At 42.5% G+C, this 24,206-nt stretch overlaps 1 protein-coding gene across 2 annotated transcripts in view; it reads left to right on the top strand.

Annotated features, from left to right (window-relative positions):
• The window catches only part of LOC128762215 (netrin receptor UNC5C-like), a 176,340-nt gene that overhangs the window by 115,687 nt on the left and 36,447 nt on the right, over window positions 1-24,206 (top strand). For both annotated transcript variants that reach the window (XM_053870297.1, XM_053870296.1), the window contains exons 5-7: window positions 17,398-17,578; window positions 21,847-22,014; window positions 22,231-22,395. In XM_053870297.1, the coding sequence (XP_053726272.1) occupies window positions 17,398-17,578; window positions 21,847-22,014; window positions 22,231-22,395 (514 nt within the window). The remainder of the gene's footprint in view (window positions 1-17,397; window positions 17,579-21,846; window positions 22,015-22,230; window positions 22,396-24,206) is intronic.

The following is a 24,206-nucleotide window of genomic DNA, read 5'->3' as shown; positions in this document are numbered from 1 at the left end:
CTGAATAAACCAAAAATGAACACGACATGAGAGGTGTTCTAACTCTTCCCTTCAAAGTGCTGCACTCGAAGAATTAAAGTCATTCATCCTCTCCCCCTAGATAGTTCAGCCTGGCCATTCCTTGTGTTCATGCGATGCTGTGGGCGGTTGTGTTGGCTGCTGTGTGTGGTTGTGTTGGCTGCTGTGTGTGGTGTTTCTGGGAACAACAACAACAACAAAAAAAAAACAATTTATGTAATGCTGCTTCCCCAATTGATCCTCACCTTAATCCTCTTTGAGCGAGCATGGTAAGCCCCACAGCTCATCTCCCATCACATTTTACCTTAATCCTTAACCTCTGTCAGAAATCATCACCGTAATCCACAGATTAGTCAGCAATCCCTCCTTCTTTATACCAACTGCCGAGGTGATTTATTGAAAGAGTGTAAAGATGATTAAATTGCTGTTAGTGGTGGACTACAGAGTAATTTTCAAATGGGAAGAGAAGAGCTCCGCCGTTGTTTGTTGATGATATCGTACGATATGAGGAGTTATCATTATTATTATTATCTTTAATATTTGAACTCATCAGGGATCTTCCCAGTTGACGCACAGACTCGGAATTAAGTTTCTCTTAACAAAATAAATGCTTGGCCACATCACCAAACCCAGTTTTCATTTGATATAGTTTACTTTGTAAATTTATTTGACACTTGATGTGATCAGAATATTGAATATTTCATTTCAACAATTCAATTGTGTTGATATTTTTATTCATGTATCTCTTTTTTTATTTTATTTGAATTTGGTAAAATGTTGTTTTTTTTTGTCATAGTTGAGTTTAATGTTTTTGCGGGTCAAGAGTTTTTAAAGTCAATATTTTGAAATTCACAGCCATTCAATATCAATAGTTTAGGAATAATAAACCGCTATGAGCCAAACCTGCCGATGATCATGTGACCACCTCAGTGAGAAGGAGGGAGGCTCAGTTCACCAGTTGGATATCACATCAATATTGTGGAGCGAAAATACATGCTCTAAAATTCAAATTGCTGAATTCTTGACAATTCAAATGACTGAATCCAACTATTCTGTAGTCTTGTCATGCAAAGTCATGGGTGCCCACTCCCAGTTTTGTTAACCACGGATGTTTTGGTTTCTCTTTTGTTGAACACACACACACACACACACACACACACACACACACACACACACACACACACACACTAATTATATTTATTTATTTATATTTTCTCCAGCTCAGTGGCATTCAGTTCTAATAACCACTTTATGGAAAAGTTGACAATTATTTATTGTTGTTGAATAACTCCTGCTTGTCTGTATTTCCCTCTCTTGTGTAATGTTGCGTTCAAAGCACATGAATTGCTTGCAGTTTGCTCTTTTTAAGTCAAAAAGCCCACATGTTTATCTTGGCTCCCTCCCACAAGTGGAAGAGTGATTCTTTTCGGGCCCACAAGCGTTTACTGTTCCTCTCGTCTGGGCTTTTTAAAAAGTGTGAACTAAATTTCAAAGGAGGAAACATCTCATTAGCATTCTCACTTGTACTTTGTTTTCGTAACCTCTGGTATTTTCGCTTGCTGCTCGGAGAGGCCAGATCAGATGTCGTTTTACCTTTTTTTCTACTGGAGGATTGTTTGAATGTAAAAACAGATAAACTAGGATGAGTATCTGTCCTCTCTGCTGAACGTTCTCTCAACTGCTTCTGACATTTAACTTCTCTTTAAGCAGTGTTTTGGCTCTTCCAACAAATGATCTGAGCAGCTATTATGTCGGTTAAGGATTTCACTTTTTTATTGCCATCTTGCTGTTCATTTTTTCCCCTTTACCTGTCTGTCTGTCGATCCTCACGCCCACTCGTCTTTTACGGCGGTTCTCAGACAAAGCGGAGGGTTGACGGTGACATGACAGTGAGGAGTGTACTGCCTTGTCTGGCTGCTACCCGTGCTGCCCTCGGCACTCCTGACACTGTTGTCAGAGATGAATGAGCACACTGTTTTGACACGAGGTTCAGCTATGTCAAAAAACAAAACCATTTTAATGTCTTTTTTTCTATTTCCTGTGATTCTTGCGGGTCTTTTAGGACAACAAGAAACTTTTTATTGCGTGAAAAGTGAAACTGCTTCTGTGCAGTTTGGCTGTGACAAAGTCATAAACCAAGTAACGCTCTGTCCCAGACTCGCCTCATCCCTGCCCCAGCTCCAACAGGACATCAAACCCTGGAGTGAGCGCTCCAGCCTCGGAGGTGTGGAGAGCGAGCACCTCCCCTGTGACACTCTACCACGGTCCAGTGCTGAGACAGGAAAGGTTTTACACCTCAATATGAAGAAAAAACAGTCAGTAAATGTAGCTAACGGGACACGTCTGCATACAGAGGCTGCGTTATACACAATAACAAAGCGCGTTGTGGGTCAGCTGATCGGTCCGCGCACGTTATGTTTTTTCCGGCTTTTTTTCGGTGGCGTTCGAGTTCTGGATTTTCGTTCGAAATCTGAAGCAAAAAATTCTCGAATTTTTGTTCGAACTCCGGGACGTTTGAAAAGCGAGGTACCACTGTATCTGGAAAAAATCGAGTTGGGCCAAATGCATTTTGTCCAAGCCCTAGTTATTAGGAATAATAAGTATTGCTGTATTACTTGTTTTTCCTATATATCAAAGATGCATGCCAAATTTTCTTCTTTGATGAAACGTGTCGCAATTTTTTTTTGCTTTCACCGCTATAAGGAGCAACTCCAGAAAAAGAAAGGAAAAAAAACATGAACATTGAAACACATGAAACATAATTTATACAGCCAGCTTGAGGTGTGAGGTTAATAAACAGAGCAGGGAGGTCTGCCATCGTTCAGCTGACCCAGCTAATAACGCAGATTTCGTTATTGGGGAGTTTTAATTACACTAGATAGGTGGAGAGTCAATTAATGAGGATTAGCGAGGCCCCAGTGAGCGCAGAGCTTCTTCATGCTTTACCGATTAAAAGTGTCATCAAAAAAACCTGGGCTGTGTGTAAAACAAAAAAAAAAAACGCTCACTCATGGAGAAGCGTGTGCACATTCACACACTTTTACATGCGTCAAACCAGAATGTGAAGAATAAATATTCAATGCAAATGTGAAAGCAAGTGGAGATGTTGCATCACAGCAACTCTGGGTTTGTTCTCCCCATGTTTTGTGTGGAATTCCTCAGGGCATCATAGTATCTGAATGTGTTAAGAGATTAAATTGAGGCGTTACTTTAGAAGTACATTTTCTATGTTCTTTTTTTCTGGTTTTATTCAGTCAGTCTAAATACTACATTATTTTTCACCATTGTCATGTAAACGTTATAAAAATAGGCAAAGGTTTGAAATAACCCTCCGTGTATCACTTCACTCGATAACCACACTTGGCTTCCCTCCAATGACAAGTGGAAGCTGGATGGTGTTCAACTACAAAAGTAATCGCACACATGCGCAGTCATGGGTTCATGCCAAATAAACACCTTTGATGGAGCCCGGCCAATTGGTTGAAACAAGCGTTCTGTGTCGAGACAATATGTATAATGTATATTTCATCTACTCGGGTTGTTTCTCCTCCATCATCTGCTGCTGCCATTAGCCATTAGTGAGGGTTCAGCAGGAAAAGCAAAGAACATCGGCGTCCTGAGAAATAAAGAAAACAAATGAGACCCAAAGTCCCACCGCATCAACACGTTCACAGTGCTGAACAAGACTGTTTTGTAAATTATCAAGCCATCAATCGTTTTCAACTTCATTACTGTCGGAAAATACCTTTAAAGAGGAAGGAATGTTTAGAGATTCAACTACTTCTCTTACATTATATAGAACTTATCTTGGATTTTTCTCTGCTGTTGAAGTTGACGTCAAGGGCATCGTGCCAAACTTAAAGGCTTCTTTAAACGAAATGAGATCTGGCTTTCCAGCTGTGCGGCTTAAGTGGTTGTTTGGGAGCATGTTAACTTCTCCGGGTGTGAGCTAATGGTTTCATTTGGATTCTCGTTTGGCTCTCGCTTCCCCTCAGGGTCGCACTTCAACTGTACGACGTATAAATCTTGCACAAATCTGTCACTTTTGTTTACTCTCCTCCGAATGGCCAATGCATCTGCTCGCGACGTCGCTCAACATCTCCATCCTGAGAGAAACTACCCAGCACCCGACACTCATCTACGTCGTCGATCTTTCCCTGTTTGTTTGGAGTGGAAGTTTATAGCTCTTCCAAATTCCTCCTTTCTCGCCATCATTTCTGTCCGACAGTGATATTAAAGTCCCCCGGAGCATGATCTGAGGTTGAACTCTCTCTCATCACACTCAGTGTCACTTCTTGGGCGTAACAGCTTGTGATCTTCAGTTCAAGCAGACTCTTAAACAGACACATTTGTGAGAGAGTTTGGGTTTGAATTGTGTTGCGATTCATTCTTTATCGAAGCACGGTGTGTTGTCATGACCTGGGTCATTTCACCTTGTATATTTTAAAAGCTACAGCTGCAGACTGTCACTGTCCATTTGTCAGTTCCTCACAACATCCAAAAAAGGCGAGCTCACATGTCATTTCCTGATTCTCTGAGAATTGGCTGTATTCTTGTATTCATCCTGCAAATGCACGTCCTGTGTGTTGACACATTGCTCCTGGGTAAAATATCACCCTCATCTGTCTCCCTCTTTCTTCTGCTAATTTGCTGTATCGTCTCTTTCCCCTTCCTTTGCTTCATTCCTTCCAGAATTTAACTTTCCTCCTGTTGTTTTCCCAGGTGTTCTGGGTAATGGATTACCCTCCGTATATCTTCCCCATCTAGTCCATCCTCTCAGTGCTGCACTCCTTTCCTGCTCCTCCTGCATTCTTCTTGCTCTAATTGACGCCAGTGCTAGGGAATTCCGAATTGTGCTATCCGTCTTCCCCCTCACTCTCTCCTTTATTTGTGCTCCATTGTTTTCACTTTCCCTGCACCGGCATCCTCTCCAGCCCTTTCTGTCCGTCTCCCATTCCCTGTGATGGCACTGTTAACCCACACATCTCGCCGCCTCTCTTCCTCTTCCTCTGTAATCATTGTCTCTAAAACCCTTCACTCTTCACTTTTCCCCACATCACTGTTGCCGTGGAAATCCCTTTTCTATACTGGACCCTCTCTTGAGATGTTCTCCATCCATCTATCTCTCGCGCAGGCTCTGTATGTTGACATGAGCGGGTGAGTCTAATAGATCACTGTGAAGCATCTGCACCTGTGTTAAATCTCCGAGGTGACGCTGTGTGTGTGTGTGTGTGCACGCGCGCGTGTGTGTGAACCCCAGAGAAGCGAATCCAGACTCTCTATTCAGCACATCTGTGACCTCTTTAATGCAGAACAACTCCTCATCTCCTCTCTCCACCTGCCTTATTCCTCCTTCAATCTTCCTTCTTTATCATTTATAAGCTTTGTTGCCTAAAAGTGAGCCCTTAGTCCTTGTCAGTGACATTCTGTCAGACATGCTGTGGCTGTTAAAAATGCATCGCAGATTCACACAAAAACAAATTCTGCTTGTTACATCACAAGAGCGCCATCCACGAGTGACTGCTGAGTAAAAGAGGACTCGTGTTCCGTCACCCGACGCATCATTTAGTGAAAGTAGGTTACACCAAGGTGTGCAGGATGTAGGTTATAAATAGATTTCTTTAAGCTCAACTTGGTGTCCTTTTGTGTTCCAGTTCTGTCTGCGCCTGACACCTTGGAGAGCTCCCAGCTATTCCGAACGTTGCCTTGCTGAATATGGGGAGGCTGAGACACACGTGCACACACACGCGCCCATGATGCCCATCTCCATATTATTACTGTATTCCTTGTTGGATAACTTACACAACGTGCGCCCAGAATCTCTTAGATCTTCTGCACCTCAGAGACTCCTTCTGTTCTTCTTATGCTTAACCATACATGATGCTTCATATAGAACAGTTTGCACAGAATTGACGTAGTCTCTGTAGCGTGCAATATAAAGGTTGCTTTTTACATCACCGTTCCATGTAACTGAAGCGACTGTAATTCAAACAGCTCATTTTTATCTTTCATTTTTATCACCACGAGCGCGGGTTTACGTTTTTTGAGGGTGGATTCTCTCTTGGAGATAATGTGAAGGGCTCAGTTGTCCTGGTGGGACTCATAGTGGAACTTCCTGACATCTCGAGGAGCCTGTTGTGGCGGATGCCTCCTGGACACATTCATGCTCAGGTGTCCCAGGCATGACTAACCAGGAGGAGGCCCCTGGTTAGACCCTTGGCATGTTGGAGAACCAAGAGCTGTCAGTTCTCAGAACAATCTCCAGATTTATACAAAGCGGAGGGACATTTCTGCATGTGGCCTGGATTTCAGGAGTCGTTTCTAAAGAAGGAAGCGCCACCTGTGCTCTGAGCATCTGGTAGATGATGCAGCATATCATCATACCAGATAGTAGTGGGAAGAAAATATGACCCTCTTTCATAAAACATCTCTGATTCGCGCTCTCACCAGCATCATTTAACGCTATCTACAACTGCACTTACGGTGGGGAAACATAGACCGTGAACGCTCACCTCAGATCCAGGACCCTGAGCTGGCAGCAGGGGGCGCAGCAGCACAGATATAAAAGAGAGTCTGCAGTCACACACCACCACCCTTTGGGGTTATTGCCTCGAATAAAGGTTATGGATGGCCTCAGATGAGAAGAGAACAATAATGTGAGTTGGTAAGATGGTTTTGAATGAGGCTATCAACAACCTGTAAAGCGTCAACATCAGAAATGACTTTCAATTATAGATGAAATATAATTGAAACTGTTCTTATTTTCTGTTTTGTTTGTTTTTGTTGGTGCCATATAGACATTATCATAACAACAATAACTCAACTCAATTGTCAGTCAATACATGAATAACTCTTTATAGAAACCATTGGCCCATCCAGAAACAATGGACAGATTGTTTCACCTTACTCTTCGGCGTTTTTTTTTTTTTTTTGGAGGTGTCTGGGGAACATCTATGTGGGTTGATCGTTGATAGCCAACCCAGTTCTGTCAGTGTATTTAATTGGCTGTTTATGTCACTTGCCAGGATCTAGTTAATTAAGCTGTCGGAGCATCTCAGCACACTCTCCACTTCTCCATGTCCGCTATGCACACTGACCTTATTTTAACCTGTGCAATCTGGCTAGCCAGTGCTGCTCTGCATCATGTAGCTGTGGGTGTAGCCTACTCCCTGCTGTAGTCTCCGGCGGAAGGATTGCATTCATCACCTCTGATGTGTAAAGTGAGACTGCAGCCAGGAACGCATGGACACACGGCCAATTACCAGAAGAAACAGTGGGGAAAGTCACAATCTTCATGCTTGGGTAGGTGTCAAAATTAATATTGTTCGACACGTTGTGTTTTCTTTTGATTCATACGGCCGCTCTCCGCTCGCTTGCTTGGGGAAACCGTCTTTGAGTTGCTGTTGAAAGGATGATGAAAATATTCTCCCATTCTACATGGCGATTTATTGTTAACCTGCTAACGCTCACTTCTCCACATTGCATCAGGCAAGGAGGTAATGTGTGAGTTAGCAAAACAAGAAAAAAACAGATGAAAAGTTGAAAACAAACTGGTGTTGGTTGAGAACACAAACTGTATCCACTATTCCTCTGAAGGATTTGGCTAACTTTGTTCACTTCCTGGTGTGTGTGGGGTCCAGAACACTGCTGCCACCTGCTGTCTCATTGAGCACATTTGACCTTGACCAACGATGAAAGATTGTTTTTTCCAAATTTCAAAAAGGTAGCTACGTTACGTAGATGAAATAATCGAAGTGAATTAGTGAACAAAACTTGCTTGTTGTTGGCATATTAGTGATGTCCTTATGGAATATGACTTTTGATGCGTAGGTTTGTGTAATTCATGTTATTTTCGACACACAGAGACATTTTTTTAAAGGTCAATCCTGCAAATAAATACTAACTGAACCTACACTAACCTAAACTACATATGCTCCGCCCCTCCCAAAATGAAATGATAGCTTGCCAACTTCCTATCAGTCATTGGATTTGTCCTGCTCTGTCAATAGACTGGGTCAAGGACAGCAGGCAGCCAGTGGCAACAACTGCAACAGACTTTGCAGCGGGAAGTGTCTGTGAAAGGACTTACACTCCTGAACTGAACCGACTGCATGCACCACTATCAACGGAGGCACTGTTTAACACACCCTGCTGAGCTCCAAAATGTGTTGTCTAATAAAAATCTAAATGTGTAAGTGATGAAAATGCATTTTCATTGGCTGCTAATAGTCACAAGAATAAACACGATTAGCTCTGGTTCACGGAGTAATGGTGGAGAGAAGAAGACCCCTGAGATCACCTCTCCATCACTATTTGGTTCTGTGCTGCAATTATCAGGGCCAGAACTGAAACAATGAATAAACCATGTTTATGTAAAACATTGTAGGCATGTGATTTGAATTGTAGATGATGCCCTGACAGTGAACACCCTGCCTTTTAACCCCTCTCTATTGTGTCTGTTTTGTGAGTTTCGCTTGAAGCCTTGAATATTTCTTTTTATTGGTGCAGCTGATTATTATTGACTATTTTCCCTGGTGTTAGCACCAACTCATAGGTGGCGATACAGAAGCATGGAAGCGTGAGCCGCACCTCCAAGACTTCTTTATTTTTAATATCCACTTGAACCGACTCAACTCTGGACACTGCTGTGTATAAAAGCTGAATCGGCTTCAGTCATGACCTTCATGACTCTGTCGTATGTCAGAGACTAGATGTGTTAGGAGGCAGACAATGTGATGACATATTCTAGATGATGCCGGAATCTCACTTGGACATTTTTGCCCATCACAAATGTTATATCATTAGGGAGCAGAAGTGTGATACCTCACCTGTGGTCAGAAACCCAGCAACTTGGTCAGATGGAGGAGGTAAAATAAATACAGAAGAAGAGGAGAAGGAGAATTCAAGTTGTTTGTTTCCGTGAGTGAGTTTGAGTTCACAGCAATGTTTGAGAAGAAGCCTCTTAACTGTGACTTTGTTGTGAGTTTAACAGTTCATTTTAATCTTAATTTATTCCGAAGACGGGGGCCAAAAGACAGACCGAGTCATGGGCCGGAAGAAATGTCTATTTATCAGCTGGCAGTCCTTGAACTATATGTTAGAGTCTTGACACAATGTGATGTCACTCTTAAATGTTGGAGGCTAATTTTAGCATGAAGCATCTGTGCCTTTCACCCTCAACTCTGCCTTGTAACACAAGGGACGCTGGTTTTGATCTTGAAGCACATACACCTTCTTCCTTCATCCAACTCCCTTCCTGCCTGCGCCTTTTGATTTATGGGAAATTCCAGAATGGTTGTTGACTTATTGCCAGGAAATAATAACTAATATCGGTGGGTCACAATAACAACATTCTTTCCGGATGAGCTGGTTGTAGTGCTTTTAAAGTCAGGGTTGAATTTGTTTTGAGCAAACAATTTAATCCTGAAGAGCCCCATTTAATGAGTTGGCGGGTTGCATTTGGCCCCCAGGCCTTGAGTTTAACACACCCAGTATGAGCAATGATGATGTTTTTGCCACGTGCCGCTGCGTACTGTGTGAACACTACACACAAACAAGCCAAGTCATAGGGGTAACCGACTGTTGAAGCCCAAAGTAGGTGTTAACTACGTGAAATAGTCTGTCCTTATCAATGAAGACTAGTCATAAACAATGCAGCTTTATGAGACATGTATGTTGAGAGGTGTAAAGACAGACTCAAGACACGCACCTTGGGTTCATGTGTTCTCAGTCTCCTCACAGTCTCGTTTCCTCCCAGAGTCCAAAAACATACCGAGCTAAATTGATGTCTCAAGAATGGACAAGGAGAGTCATTTTCAATTCATATTTCCTCATATATCTTTTGTCATTCTCTATTTCCATGTATATTTATTCAACAATTGCCTTCCTGTTTCCTGATGTATTGATTCATTTCCTTGTCAATGTAGGTCTACTTTTGTTTTCTCGTGTATTTTGCCTGTTATGGCAACACTGTGTTTCTGCCTCTCACCTTGGAAGCAGTGGGATTCCTGTGGCAAGTGAACGGACATCACAATGTCATCTTCACATGTTTTGGAATGGTGCAAAATGTTTAAAGAAGTAGGTGGTAGACAACCCAGACGCCGTCCAGATTCATGCCCAGCAGCAGCTTTGGGATCAGTCGAAAAGAGAGTCAGATGAGATCACGAAGCAGTTTGTTGCGACGACTCCAACTCCAGACGAATATCACCCTCCACTCCACGGCATGATTCCTCCTCTCTTTGAAATCATCTCGCCACATCATGATAATGGTTTTGTCCCACCACCGACGCGGCCAGACAAGAACGCACACACGCACGCTTCCAATCGTCGCCATATTCATGTGCGCTGTTGGATTAAATTTCTATTAGCGCTCCTCGATTGAGTTTGGAGACTGTTGATTAGCCAGTAATGGCCTTTGTTATTGTGCTAATGAATAGCTTGATCACTCCTCGGCTTAGCTACACATCAGGAGGCTGGCGACGGCCAGACACATGGGACACATCTGCGTGTGCCGGTGTGTGTTGTCCTTTGTCAAGACATGTACAAATGGAGAGCCAGATTTAGGGCCAGATAGAGAACTCCTGTTGTTTGTGTTGAGAAAGCCGATGACAGCAGAAACAGAAGATAGATGGCTCTCACTGTGAAAACCTGTCTTGATTCTCCTTCTCCTGTGTGTTGGGCGCTTGTCGATATGTTAGCGGCCACATGCTCCATTTACCTCGGCCTGACATTTGAATGTTCATGATGCCGAAATCCTCCCTCACTTTTGTCTTATTTCCTTATGTGAAGCTCATTGTTCTGGGTTTGTTTCCCAGCCCGTCTACAGAATCCTCCACGCACATGTGGATGGTTACAAATGGAAATAAGCTTCCCAATTACAATGACGGCCTCCTGTTGCCAGACATATCTGGCAGCGTCCGAGTCTGATCTCCTCTCTGTGACTAAATATGCTGATTACTATTTAATAAATACTGAGCCAACCCAAAGACTAGTCATAAACAATGCAGCTTTATGAGACATGTATGTTGAGAGGTGTAAAAACAGACTCAAGACACGCACCTTGGGTTCATATGTTTGTTCTAGTTTCCTCCCAGAGTCCAAAAACATACCAAGCTAAATTGATGTCTCAAGAATGGACAAGGAGAGTCATTTTCTCTTTGGTTTTCAATTCATATTTCCTCATATATCTTTTTTCAATCTCTATTTCCATGTATATTTATTCAACAAAAACTGTTTCCTGATGTATTGAATCATTTCCTTGTCTATGTAGGTCTACTTTTGTTTTCTCATGTATTTTGTCTATTATGGCAACACTGTGTTTCTGCCTCTCGCCTTTGAGGTGTGTCCGAAAAGTTCCAGGACTGGAGCCACCAAAAACATATTTCAAACTACAAACTAAGAAGCTTCCCCTTCAAAGTTATGCTACATGCCAAGCACTGAGCACAGAGGAAGGAACAAACTTGAAGTTTGTGCTACGGTTGGGGAAGCAGTGGGATTCCTGTGGCAAGTGTACGGAGATCACAATGTCATCTTCACATGTTTGGGAATGGTGCAAAAGGTTTAAAGAAGTACGTGGTAGATGACCCGGACGCCGTCCAGATTCATGCCCAGCCGCAGCTTTGGGATCAGTCGAAAAGTCACGATCGCCACGCACCATCTGCCTGAGGCGCCCAATATTGACCTCAGTCCTGGCTGTTAAGGGCCTTCCACTCCTGGGGTCCCCAATGTCCCCAACTGAACCAGAAACTCCAAGTTTATTGGTTGCTCTGTGCCCATTGCTTAAAGACCTAAAACAGAAGTTATGTATATAAATACCATCATGATCATTTATTACCCGCGAGCTTCAGCTGTCTTAAACACTGGTCTGTGCGGGTGACACGGTGCTGAGGAGACGTACCAGGGTGGGTGGTTGTGATGGCTTGAGCACACTCAGGCTCCACCCACTCGCTGGTAGAGTAATCATGGTGAGAGCTCTTTAACCCACTCATGGCTGATCTCTAACTCAAACGCAGACATTATATCTAACCAAGAGGACAGTCCTCGGTGACTTGCTCATCAACTTCGTTGGAATTGTCTTTCCAAAAACTGTGTTTAATCCCACCGTGTTTATGTGAGACATGAAGAGAAAAGAGTGTAGGTGTGATATCGCTCCATAACTCTCCAAACCCTGGTGAGACGTTCTGCAACAGCACAAAGCAAGTTACATATTAGCATTTGTCACAGAGATGCTCTTTCTTCTGCCATTTGTTTTGCTGTTTGGAGTCACATTTTCTCTTTGTGAACAGAATGAAATGTTCCTCCACTCTGCAGCAGACATGCGTTCTGGCTTTGTGGCTCACGACAGTTGGAGCTGCTCTCTTCTGCAGTGCAATGGAAGTCTTTATTTCTCTGTGTTGGCCTACTTCTATGTCGCGCAGCGCGCTGCCTGGACTTTATACCCACTCCATGTCAGAGACAAGTTGCACTCTTGATGACTTTTCTCATTGGCCCTTTTCTCTGTTGTATGAATCTTGAAAACCTATCCACAGCAAATGTTGATCATGGCTCAAGGAATGGTTGATATTTCGGTGGATCTATTTGAATTTACCAAGGTTTTTCGTCACTGCACTGTTGCTCCATCTAGAACTAGAAATGTTTAAATGTAACCACAGAAGCCGATAACAGCGATGCACCTTCTTTTATGTTTTATCTCATGATAAACTTATTATAAACCTCCTGAACCATGTAACAAAAAGAAGACCCTGGTCCTCTTATCTGGTTTCTAACAAAGTTAACATTCACAATAGCATCCCTTAAGTGTGGCCTGAATGCAACAGAAGGGCCAAATGTATCATTTCCGTCTGTGTTAGACTTGATAGAACTACAACCTGATGCGTAGACAGTCACATAAATCAGCACGGCATCACCCGACTTGTAAATAGCTGTATTTGTTATCTCAAGAAAAGGATTGTTGTTGAGAAAACACTAAGAAAGATTTTTGTTAGGTCAAGATAACAGGATAAATTGTTGTTGGCGCGAGTTAACAATGGGAAAAAATATACCAAAAACCGCAAACATATCACTAAAATGAAAGTCAACTTTCATGTGAGGATGGTAATGAAATGTGCTGTTATTGAGCATTCAACACTGTTCTAGAGACAAGCCTTGGTTGGTTGAAAGGACTCATTTAAGCCCACACAATTCTCGAATCATTGCCGTTGTTTTATTGATTTCATCGTATGCTTGTTTTAAAATCAAGGGAAAAGAGCAGGGAGATCAATACTTATGGATCAATAGCACAACTCCAAGAACAGGTTATAGCTTCCCCTGGAACACAGTTAAAGTAGAAATAGTAATTTTGAAACAGCGTTTATAGCATTTATATTCTATGACCGCGGAGTGGGAAGTTGTGGGTTTGAATCCCAGTGTGGTTTCTTAGGCCAGGTCCCTGATGCTGGTTGCTCAGATGCATTAGCTGTACAGTATCCAACTAGAACTGTTATTGATTCTCGTGCTCATATGGACGACGCTATCGCTGACCCTCTGCTATAGGAAAATCCCGTATGTTATGAGAAGTGCATGAAAGGTTTCAAAGCAGACGGGCCGGTTTAGCAATAAACCCAAGCCAGATTCATCTCATTCAATGGGTTAAGTCGAGAAAAATACAGCGAAGAAGGGAGCTTGTAATTGATCAGACAAAGCCTTTATTCCTTTGAAAAGAAACCCGTTTGATTTCTTTGTCTCAGGCAAAGAAGAATGCACTCTTCTTGAACCTTTCTTTCTTAAATCCAGTTACAGTTTAAACAAAGGGCAAGGTTATGTGCAGCGGCGTTGGCGGGTGTGTGAGCATGTGCCAGCTCTGAAAGTCTTTCCCCATGTCTCTGTAATGCTATTACTTAATATCTAAAGCATGACAACAGAGCCGGCGAGTGTGTGCATTCTTCTGTGCCTGCCGTCGTGTGGCTAAGACTTCGGCACTTATGCAGTGTGTAGTGAGTGGGTAACTCAAACCCTTGCTCCTGTGGGTTTGGCTTGATTCAATCAGCCACACGCTGCAGCACACACTCGCACCAGCTGTGGCTAATGATCCGATAACTGATGTGGTGGAGCTACCACATGTGCTCTCTTTGTCTGATACGGACGGAGCATTGCACCCTGCCTGAGTTCAAGTCTCCACAAACCGTGGCATTCAGCGGTGGTTGGTCCGTAGGGGGCGCTGCCCCCCAACTACATTTATTTATTATTTTTTTATGAATAATCATCAACCATTACTGTTCTACTGCAGTGTACTACTACATGTCATCCATCAAATATCCAGTATATACTGTATAATATATCATCATATTTTTGGTGGGAAACAGCTTCTTAATCATTACATACTTTTTTGTGGAAAGAAAAGTGCATGTTTTAACACACATTAGTAGTGAAGAAGCAAAAGTCTTAAGTTTTTTATGATGATGTTTAAAAATGTAAATTTTAAAACAAGAAATATGTGGATAATTTTCTCATTTCAAGTGCGCGCATCGCCTTAAACTCAACCTACAAAGGAATGATGACACATTTACACAAAAGTTTTCATGAGTTTCGGCCTTTCCTTAACGTCCATTTTTTCTTCTCTTCTTTGGAAATAAAAGTAATAAACGCTGTTTACATGTGGCTGTTGAGAGAGAAGTTTTAGGTTCTCTAATGTCAGTATATGCTCGCTATGTGCACTCTACGCAAATGGTAGCGGTCATTTGGTGACTAATAATGGATGCTATGAAAGTGGGAATTTTTTAGCATTAATGCAAATGATTTGACCTGTTTGCATTTGGAATCACAATGGCTCCAGTATAGGGAGGCGCAGAGGCGAAGGACTGCACGGAGGTCAGCGTTTTTACTGCAGCTTCCTGCTCCTCTGGGTGCTTATGGAGTTGATGTATATTTTTCTGTTTGTTTTTTTTTTTTTTTTACTTTGTGGACGATGTTGCTATAGATGGATGGTATGGTCTACAGTGCAGGTGGCACTGTGTCCTTGTGGCCAGAGATACTCTTTCTTCCAGCATAAGGCATCCCATCAATATCCACATGGCAACAACTTCAGATGTTCTGACATCTATTTAAACTTCACTTCGATGGATAAATAAATAACAGATTTTTGTACCTGTGTCACTCTGTTGTGGCTCACTCAAGGTTAGTAGCTTAGCTTCCATTTGAGGTTGATAGAACCTTCATGATGGTTAACGCACTTGTGAAAGTCGCTTTATTTAGACCTGAAAGTGTAACAATTTACACTGAGCAAGTGTTTGCTTTTGGAGGCGTGATCGGAACCTTACATGTAGCGTGTTAATTCTCATATTCAGTTTTGCATCAGTCAGTTGCTTTCCGTCTCTCGTGTGCTCTGAACTCATATTTGCTCTAAACCATGACCTGAGTGCACATGTGCTTGTTTGGTGAAAAAAAAATACTGGTGTTAGCAAGTTTCCTAATGGAAGGTCTCAGAGGTTAATTGGAAATGGACATCAAATAGCCTTGTGAAAGAAGGTAGACATGTTTGTTCTCCTTAATTTTGCTGACTGGCACTTGTGTATATATTAGCTGTGATGGCAACGAGACCTCAAGGGTGAAATCACATACTGTTCTTGGGCTGATTTCCCAGTTTGAATGGGAAATGAGCGTTTATTCTGCGGAGGGTTTTTAATAATGGTGGTGCATAAATGTACAAATCTGTTTTCAGTATATACCTAATGAGCTAAGCATGATAACACTGTAATTTTAAGGACCCGAACATCTCACATCTTTGAGTTTAGTTACGACCCTTCAAACTTCACTCATCATGTCTTGACAAAAAAAAGAACGTCATCCTTTAAATTGAGTGTTGAGTTTATAGAGATTATACCAAGTCATAGATCTACAAAGACCCGGCTTAAAATCTTTAAAAACCAGAGTCAGCACGTTGAGTCGCACCAACCGGCGTCCTCAAGTTAACTTCCATGAGCAGGAAGCACGCAGCTATTCAACAATCACTAATTCGAAAATTCACCTGGAACATTCCCATCACTAAAGATGCTAACATTCATTTGCGATTGTTCTGGTTGTTCAACAAGGTTTTCCACTTACAATTGGAGTTCTTTTCCCAGGATTGTTGTTTCAAGTGTCAGCCTTGTGTTGCCCACTAAACAGAACATTCACATCAGAACACACTTTCCTCTTGCTGTTTTATTCATGCTTGTCTGTCGCCAGGTTCTAACGGTCGCACTTTCATTTGGGATTTCCGAACTTCCCTTTTCACGGCCTCTGCATCACCTTCTCTAGTCTCAACAATGTTGTTTTCTTGGAGGCTGTACTCGACTTTTTATTTACAGCTGACGTACACCATGATGTGTTTCTTAGTGGCTTCCCCCTATAATTGTCTGCTAAAAGAGCAATGTATGGCACAAGTGATAAATGGTCATCCGTGCCATTACCAAGGCAGCGTCTTGTCATTTTCATGTAGAGCGACTCAGTGAGTGAATCAGGAGGCCTGTACTGTCGGTGCCTTGTCTTGTCGTCTCTGCTTTTTTTTCCCTAAGACCTACCCGGACGGTTTTCCAAAACATCAGTGAACATTCTAATGTGAAGGTTGTTCAGTCATTTTCTCTCCTCTGTGCTACAGCTTGAGAAATGAAACACAGATCCGTGGAGGACAGTCACTGGGGACAAGACTTGCCTGTTTGTACAGTACAGGCGTTCACTTTTCACCTGTCTGCCCTTATTTATTTTGTTTGTTTGCCTCTGTTGTATTTTTTTCTGCAGCGTAACCTTTACTTTGTAATGTAAAAGGTCAGACAGCGTCTCGCTTAAAATTGCGAATTCAAAGTTACATTGAGCCCGGAGGACACGGGGCACTTCGGAACCTCTTAAGATCACTGAGAGAAGCAGGTGAAAAAACACAGGGAGGAGAATGACAGCCGAGCCGGAGCGGGCTGTAAATTGGAGAATAACACAGCGTTTTCCATTTTTGTGTCTGATATTTCCATGTCTTAATGGAATAGAAGAAGGATATTAAAGTGCATGAATTCCACATTGTGGCTCGGACATTTATGTGACTGCTGTAAAGTGCAGACGGGGCAAATTTACGAGGGGTTGGGCCAGTAAATACAGCACTCAGGAAATGTGATTAGGCTCGTAAACAGGGTGGTTTCCCCACTGTCCTACCCTTCACCCAAAGTACCTCGAGAAGGCGAACACTCAGCTTCCTGCTTCCCTTCGCCTCCACTTAGGAGTGAGGTCTTTTAGATCTGCTGATCTTCATGAGCGTCTAAGTGATCAGCTGTGACCCCTCCACTTCAATGGACCAGGACTGATGGAGATCTGGGCCCAGCTCCGATGAACTGCTTCATTCAATTCTGAGGTTTACGTTTGTTGCCGTCTGTCTTTCAGGTGGAGTGGTTGAAGAACGAGGAGATCATCGACCCAGCTGAGGACCGCAACTTTTACATTACGGTCGACCACAACTTGATCATCAAGCAGGCCCGTCTCTCAGACACAGCCAACTACACGTGTGTCGCCAAGAACATTGTGGCCAAGCGGCGCAGCACGACGGCTACTGTCATTGTCTACGGTGGGTGATGAGCAAAGGTTGTTTGTTTGTGTCGTGCTTTCAATAAAGGAATATGGCAGAAATGAGAGTCTCATACGCCAATGCCACTCAGATAAGAGATTAGTTTGACTTTTAGGGGCGATTATGTGAAAAATAATAATCGCCATTATTTTGATTCGTATCATCATCACGATTATTCAAATGGTTACTGAACCACTTAAGATTTAGCTGTCATTGAACTTTCAAAGTTAAATGAACAATGAACTAGAAAAAACTATGTGTAAAATTTAAGTAATAATTTAAGAGTTATTTTTTATGAGAGAAGAAGTCGCTCCTTTATTCTAAAACTTCTATATTTAAGCGCTATTCCTGCGTCTCTGCAGCATGACGAATGACAAGGAGCGCTTGATTTGATCACCCCTGTCGCAGGTTGAGCGCAAGCGATTGTTCTTACGCATCGGTTCACTCACTTCCAAATAATCATTGGTTTTCGAAACATGGCCAACAAGCAGCCAGCTGTGACTCAGAACGCTGGATGAGTGTCTGCTCCTCGGAGGTTCTGGTGCTGAAAACCATGCTGCCGCTGTAGAGGCGACCGAGTCGGTAGCTAACAGTGGGTAATATGAGAGTCCCCCACTCCATGTCAACTGAGACTCAAGCTCTCTTACTGTCGGGCAGAGCTTGGCGCTGAGGGGCTCCCTCTGTGTAGCGTGCTCACTGTGCCCGCCACAGGAGCTTCCCACTTTCACTGGGGCAAGGCGTGATGCAAGAAAATACCACTAGAGTCCATTGAAAATCTGGTCACATGGATGGATGGATGTTAGAATTTTTACTAGAAGAGCATTTTTAGTCAACTTTTTTTTTGTCCAGATTTTGAGGAACACATTTGCACATGTAATGTTGGCAGACCTAGTTCAGACTCCTATTATCTGCAATGGCTAATCTACCTTGTTGTGGTGAAAGCAGCGCTCCATATTACGCCAGATAATGGACTTCTCACAGCTTGTTCATTATACTCTCCAGGAAAGAAGTGTCCAGATGATTTCCTCATTTCATTTTCTCCCTAATCAGAGCGGTGCTTCAAGCTGTCAGTAGACGGGTCAAATGGACTCAGGTTTTAACTGTAAACCTTTAGAACAAGACACACACACATTCATCTTTTCTTCCTGCTCCCATTTTCTGCAAGATTTATTGACATCTTTTTTGGTTATTTTGCTGTTTAACAGCGAAATCACCAACCTGCGTTATACGTGTATATAAATATGAATCTTTATTTTAAACTTCACTGTGCCTATAATACGTCATCGAATATGTCGCCAAATGTGGCGATATCTTAGGTCAGGTCACCCATAGGTAATTTTAAAAATGAATGGTTTACTCTCACCCGTCCTTTACCAGCTCTTATGGACACTGGGTGGCAGCAGAAGATTCCACAAGTGTTTGCTCTAAGGTTTATCATTTATTTAGTGCAAGTAAGTGCTTCAGTGTGAGAGTGAAAGTGTGTCTGCCTGTGGCTCCTGCAGAATGATGTGGCATCTTGCAGTAGCCATTGTGTCTGACCAGCGAAGCCAAACTCCCATCTGCTGTGTGAAAGCAGCTCCATTTCCATGCCAACGGACCCCCTTTTTTGACTGATCAGCCCATCACCCATGACCTCACCCAATTAAATTTCACCAACCCTCACCCTCTGTTCCGAATCACACGACTTGGTCACAACTCACTCCCTCGCCGAGGGACAGAGCAGCCCAATCGATAGTGCGGCGGATGTTGTGATAGCATCTGCGGGGAAAAAAACAACATCTTTAGGTTTTGCTTTTGAAAAGTTTAACGTGTCGCACTTGTTTCTTTTACCTGTCTTTCAAAAAAAAAAGCAACACCAGCAGCTGGAACACACAACACCACACTATAGCTAGACTATTTCGCTCTGTGAGTGTTTCAATCAGAAGTAAGTGTGCATGTGTGCGTGCTCAATGCAGCCGACAGCCTACGATGGAGTGGTTTGGCACTGATGTATCCTTGCAGAAATAGATTGTTCAATCTCTGGTTCAATCTCCTCGGCTTCACAAGAGCCCAGCTGACACCGTTTGACAAGGTGAGATAGCTGCGGAAAAATCAGCCGTACAGAAGGAAGGAGAATGAAGCAGATATAGATGGGTGAGGAAGGTGAGCGGAACGGAGACAGCACAAGCAGGTGGATGAGGAGGAGGAGGAGGACAGTTAAAAATATCTTTACCAAAACAATGAAACCAAGAAAGTACACAAGGGTTTGTTTCTGCTTTTTGGTGATTCAAAGTACATCAGTGAGTCTCAATAAGCGTTTTTCACTGTGTTTCAGGATTCATTCTACATGGCTTTAGGTCTCTCTATCCTTGATGTCACATTCTAAAGTTGGCGAAAGATTACATTAACAATGTACAATGGACATACGTACTTAAATATTTTTGGTGTTTTACTGTTTGCTAGCAGCAAAAGAATATTTCTTAGTTGCACTAGTTCAACAGTAGATGCTGGTCACATGCTGGCTGAAAGAAGCAGAAACTGTACCATGACTTCCAAAATTCATAATGAGATATCGGCTGCTGCTTCGGTTTTATTTCAGCAGTGTGCTGTAATTTCAGTCGGAGGATGAGCTCAGGAAGTTGACTTTGGTGCGTAGGTGGGAGGTAGGATAGGAAAGGAGACAGGATGGTGGGGCATGAAGAGGTAGTGAAATTATTACATTTACTACCTGCATCCTAGAAAGGACCATTAAAAAAGGGACGAAGTGTCAGAACACAAATTTGTTTTGAGTGAAAACTGTCTGCCAGACGCAGCTCACGACTTTCAAAGTAACAGAGAAGTTGAGTTTTTCAATGTCATGTCAGGCTCTCCAGCACAGGTATTGAAAGTCTGAGCCCACGAAACCAAGTGTTTATCTTCTTAGTAAAGTAATAACGAAGAAAGGAGTGTTCGACTGGAAACCGAAAAACTGGTGTCAAAAAAGAGCACATTTAGTCACTTGAAACGTATTAAGAATTTGCCGGAAATGTATTGTTTTAAATACATGCTAACATAGGTTGAACACTTGGATCACTACGGAACAGTCTGACTTTTCCTCAAACTTCACCTTCAAATAACCTGAAAGGCTTCGCTGCGGGGTGCCAGCACTTTCTCAGGCAGCAAGCTACGAGTACTTTTAAAACCAGCCTTCTCTTCGAAACAATGAGCTGGTGCTGTATTTTTCTCAGAAAAATACGGCTTTATAGAAATGTTCTGCAAGTGGTTTTCACTGCTTTATAACTTTATTTTAGCTTAAAAAAAAAAAAGGTCTGAACTTTTCCAGTGCTGGGATTGAATTCAAAATCCATTTTTCTCCTAGTCATAAGCTTCTTTTGACAACTCTTAATGAGTCTTTAATTGTTTTATTAGGGGGTGAAAGTGCCAGACACCATCTTAATTGGCTACTTACACCTTTATCACATATCTGCCATTAATGTGTAATTAGCGGTCCTCGTCAACAGGCGCAGACCTACATTAACGTCCGTGCGCTGAATAGGAAATCGCCCGACGGTAAATTGGCTGCATTTATGTGGCGGCGTGTCTGCGATCTTCAGCCTTGTAATGTCACATCCGTCGCACTTTCCGCGATCGCTATCTGGTGCTGGGCCCCGTAAGAGCCTCCAATTTGGGGTGTTAGACGCTGGATTGAGCTTTTGCTATGAGAACTGAAAGTTACATTCAATTCTCAACACGTGTTTTTGACTGTCGTCCCAGTGCGGTGCAATAAATAAAAGCAACAAAATCACGTTTGCTTATCGACAAAAGCGTCATTTTACCAGTGGGGCTGGTGAAAGTCTCATTTCCTAAACATACTGCCAGTGCTAGAACCAGGATGTCTGACTGGCAGTCATCTGTTGGCCTCATACTGCAGTTTTGCCTTTGGATCCACGTGTAATTTTTCATTTGTAAACATATTGCTTATCATCTTTTCGACAGTCTCTTAGATAAAATGGTGTACCAGTACTTTTATCTCCAAAATTACAGTGAAGCCACTTTTTTTATTTTATTATTTCTATTTTATAAATGTATTTATTTTATTTTCTATTCATTTCTATTGTAATGCCTGTTATATTGAACCCAAATACCAAAACATCAGACATTCCAGGTTCGCGTCTCATGGCCTCATTTCAACCTCTCACCTCTGCAACCCTACCAGAGGAGCTCTTGGATCTCCTCAGATGTCAGGCCTGATGCTAATGTTTCAGTCCCAACTATAGTTTTATTTTCATGTCTGATCTCTGGCTCCACAGTGAATGGCGGTTGGTCTACCTGGACAGAGTGGTCAGTGTGTAACAGCCGCTGCGGCCGTGGCTTTCAGAAAAGAACTCGGAGCTGCACCAACCCTGCTCCTCTCAACGGAGGTCTTCCTTGTGATGGACAGGCTATCCAGAAGCTCTCCTGCACCACCCTCTGCACAGGTAACAAAAACACTCTCCGTATTCATGCTAGTGTTCTTGCTTGTTTAGAGGATAACTAGGTTTTGGATAAACTAAATTCATTCACTTGGAAGTGGTGAAGACGTGAGCAAACAGTTTATGCCTCGTGTCGTAGTGTGTGTGTGTGTTTTTTCTATTAGCTAGTGCTAAAAGCATCTGATGTTCTACACTGTCTGTTCTTGTGCTCCCACCTTGCAGTGGACGGTGACTGGACCGAGTGGAGTAAGTGGTCAGCTTGTGGAACGGAGTGCACCCAGTGGAGGAGGAGGGAGTGCAACAACCCAGCGCCCCAAAATGGAGGAAAGGACTGTGAGGGACTGGTTCTTCATTCTCAGAACTGTACCGACGGACTCTGTATGCAAAGTGAGTTGAAGCCAACCGCCACACCAGAAGAGAATCCTAACTTTTTCAACAGGATTGTGAACAAGATACTCAATGTCTTCAATTGATAGTCCCCACCCATTTTGGTAGATGTTGCATGCTCAGATAATCATTGTTATACTGCAGAGGGAGCTTTGAACATGCTCATTTTATACACAGAATAACCTAAAACCTTACACTTGAAGCCTAGAAAAATCTTTGATAAACACATTCCAACATGGTGCAGTGGATTCTGGTACCTTTGTAAGTACATTACAGACAAGTCAAATAGTTCAGGAGAACATCAACTTCAACAAAACCTACTGTCAACAATGGTTTTAGCTCAAATGCCATTCTGGGCTGGGAATATGAATGGTGGTTAAAAAAAAAAGTAATCAGACATTTTCAATTGTGTAAAACCACAAGAATGTTTATACAGTAAATTGATTCAACGCCATTTTAATAGCAATAACTGACCAAATTATCATGCTGTTTAAAATGCTCCACTGATCGCGCCAACATTTGCTAACTGGATTAGCATTAGCATGTATCTCAATATTCAAGTCACGTAATAATAGTCGTGCCTGGAAAACACTAAGCATAAAATGTCAAATGTTTTACCAGCATATACTGGACATTTAACATGCAAATAAAGACAAAAAAAAGTCAAACTGGGGTCTTTTTATATCTGTCACCCACAGAGTGGCTGCAAGAGTGAAGGGAAGCTGTAGTGAGAGCTGCTATGAAGTTTGGTTGAGAGGTAAACAGACAGGAAGTAGAGCTGGCAGCGGAGAATGAAGATGCTCTGGTTGTCATTGGGAGTAACTATGATATAATGTTATCAGTTATAAGTTAGGGAGGCCAGAGTGTGAGTACTGTGTGTTGGCTGAAGGAGACGGCGGTTCCAGTAAAGGGTGAGAAGGAGGACATCCAATGTGGTTGAGTGATACGGTGAATGAAGATCTGACTCGGATAGACATGTGTGACGATAGGTTCAGGTGTAGGAGGCTGACTTACCATAGCCACCGCTGATCTCGTCCTGGGGAGGAAGAAGTCTTGGATTGAATCAAAACAAGGTCTGGTCTACATGGTCATCTCTGTGAAAAGGGCCACAAGAGCAAAGTTCAATATCTCCAAATTCATCGTGCTTAGTTTGAAAAACACATTCAAGAGATGAATATTTTGTAGCCGGAATCTTTCAGTTGTAGAATTTCAACTCCTTCATCACGTAGTATATTGGTTATAAATATATATCCTCTGATTTCATGTTAGTCGACAGTAGCCTTCTGAAGCATCTCAACAAAAGTACAACACCAGCGCACGTGAATTACTCTGCTAAATGTCATACCTTATTAAAACTTAGTTTAATAAAACTTGGGAGCAGCAGAGGTTAGTTAATTTCTCCTGCTTGTTGTATTAAACATTCGCCTGTCATATTAACAAAAGCTCATTGGCCGGTGTTTGCCTTCGTATTTAAAGCTCTTTTGTGATGAATAATTCACGCAGACGTTGTTTTGAGAGAGCTGGGATGTCATTAAAAGTAAATCCATTAGTAGTTTGTCCAGTACAATTTTGATCACCTCCTTCCTCTTTCATCACCCCCTCTCTGTCTTCGTAATGGAATCTCTGGTCAGGACTGCGGTGTGGGCCGAGCTGTTTCCCTGTTTGCCCAGGGTGGAGTTTTGTTTCACCAGTCTGCCAGTAGTTATTATCCATCATTTGACATCGACGCTGTCCGTTGCTTGAATCAGAGAATAACATTGATAATGAGCTGGAAAGAAAACCAAATGCCTCCACAGGTTCACTTGGTTGCA

The sequence above is a fragment of the Synchiropus splendidus genome, chromosome 7, assembly GCF_027744825.2.
Source record: "Synchiropus splendidus isolate RoL2022-P1 chromosome 7, RoL_Sspl_1.0, whole genome shotgun sequence".
Classification (NCBI taxonomy): Eukaryota; Metazoa; Chordata; class Actinopteri; order Syngnathiformes; family Callionymidae; genus Synchiropus; species Synchiropus splendidus.
The sequence above is the reverse complement of the archived record's forward strand: the minus strand, read 5'-3'. Positions and strand labels throughout refer to the sequence as shown.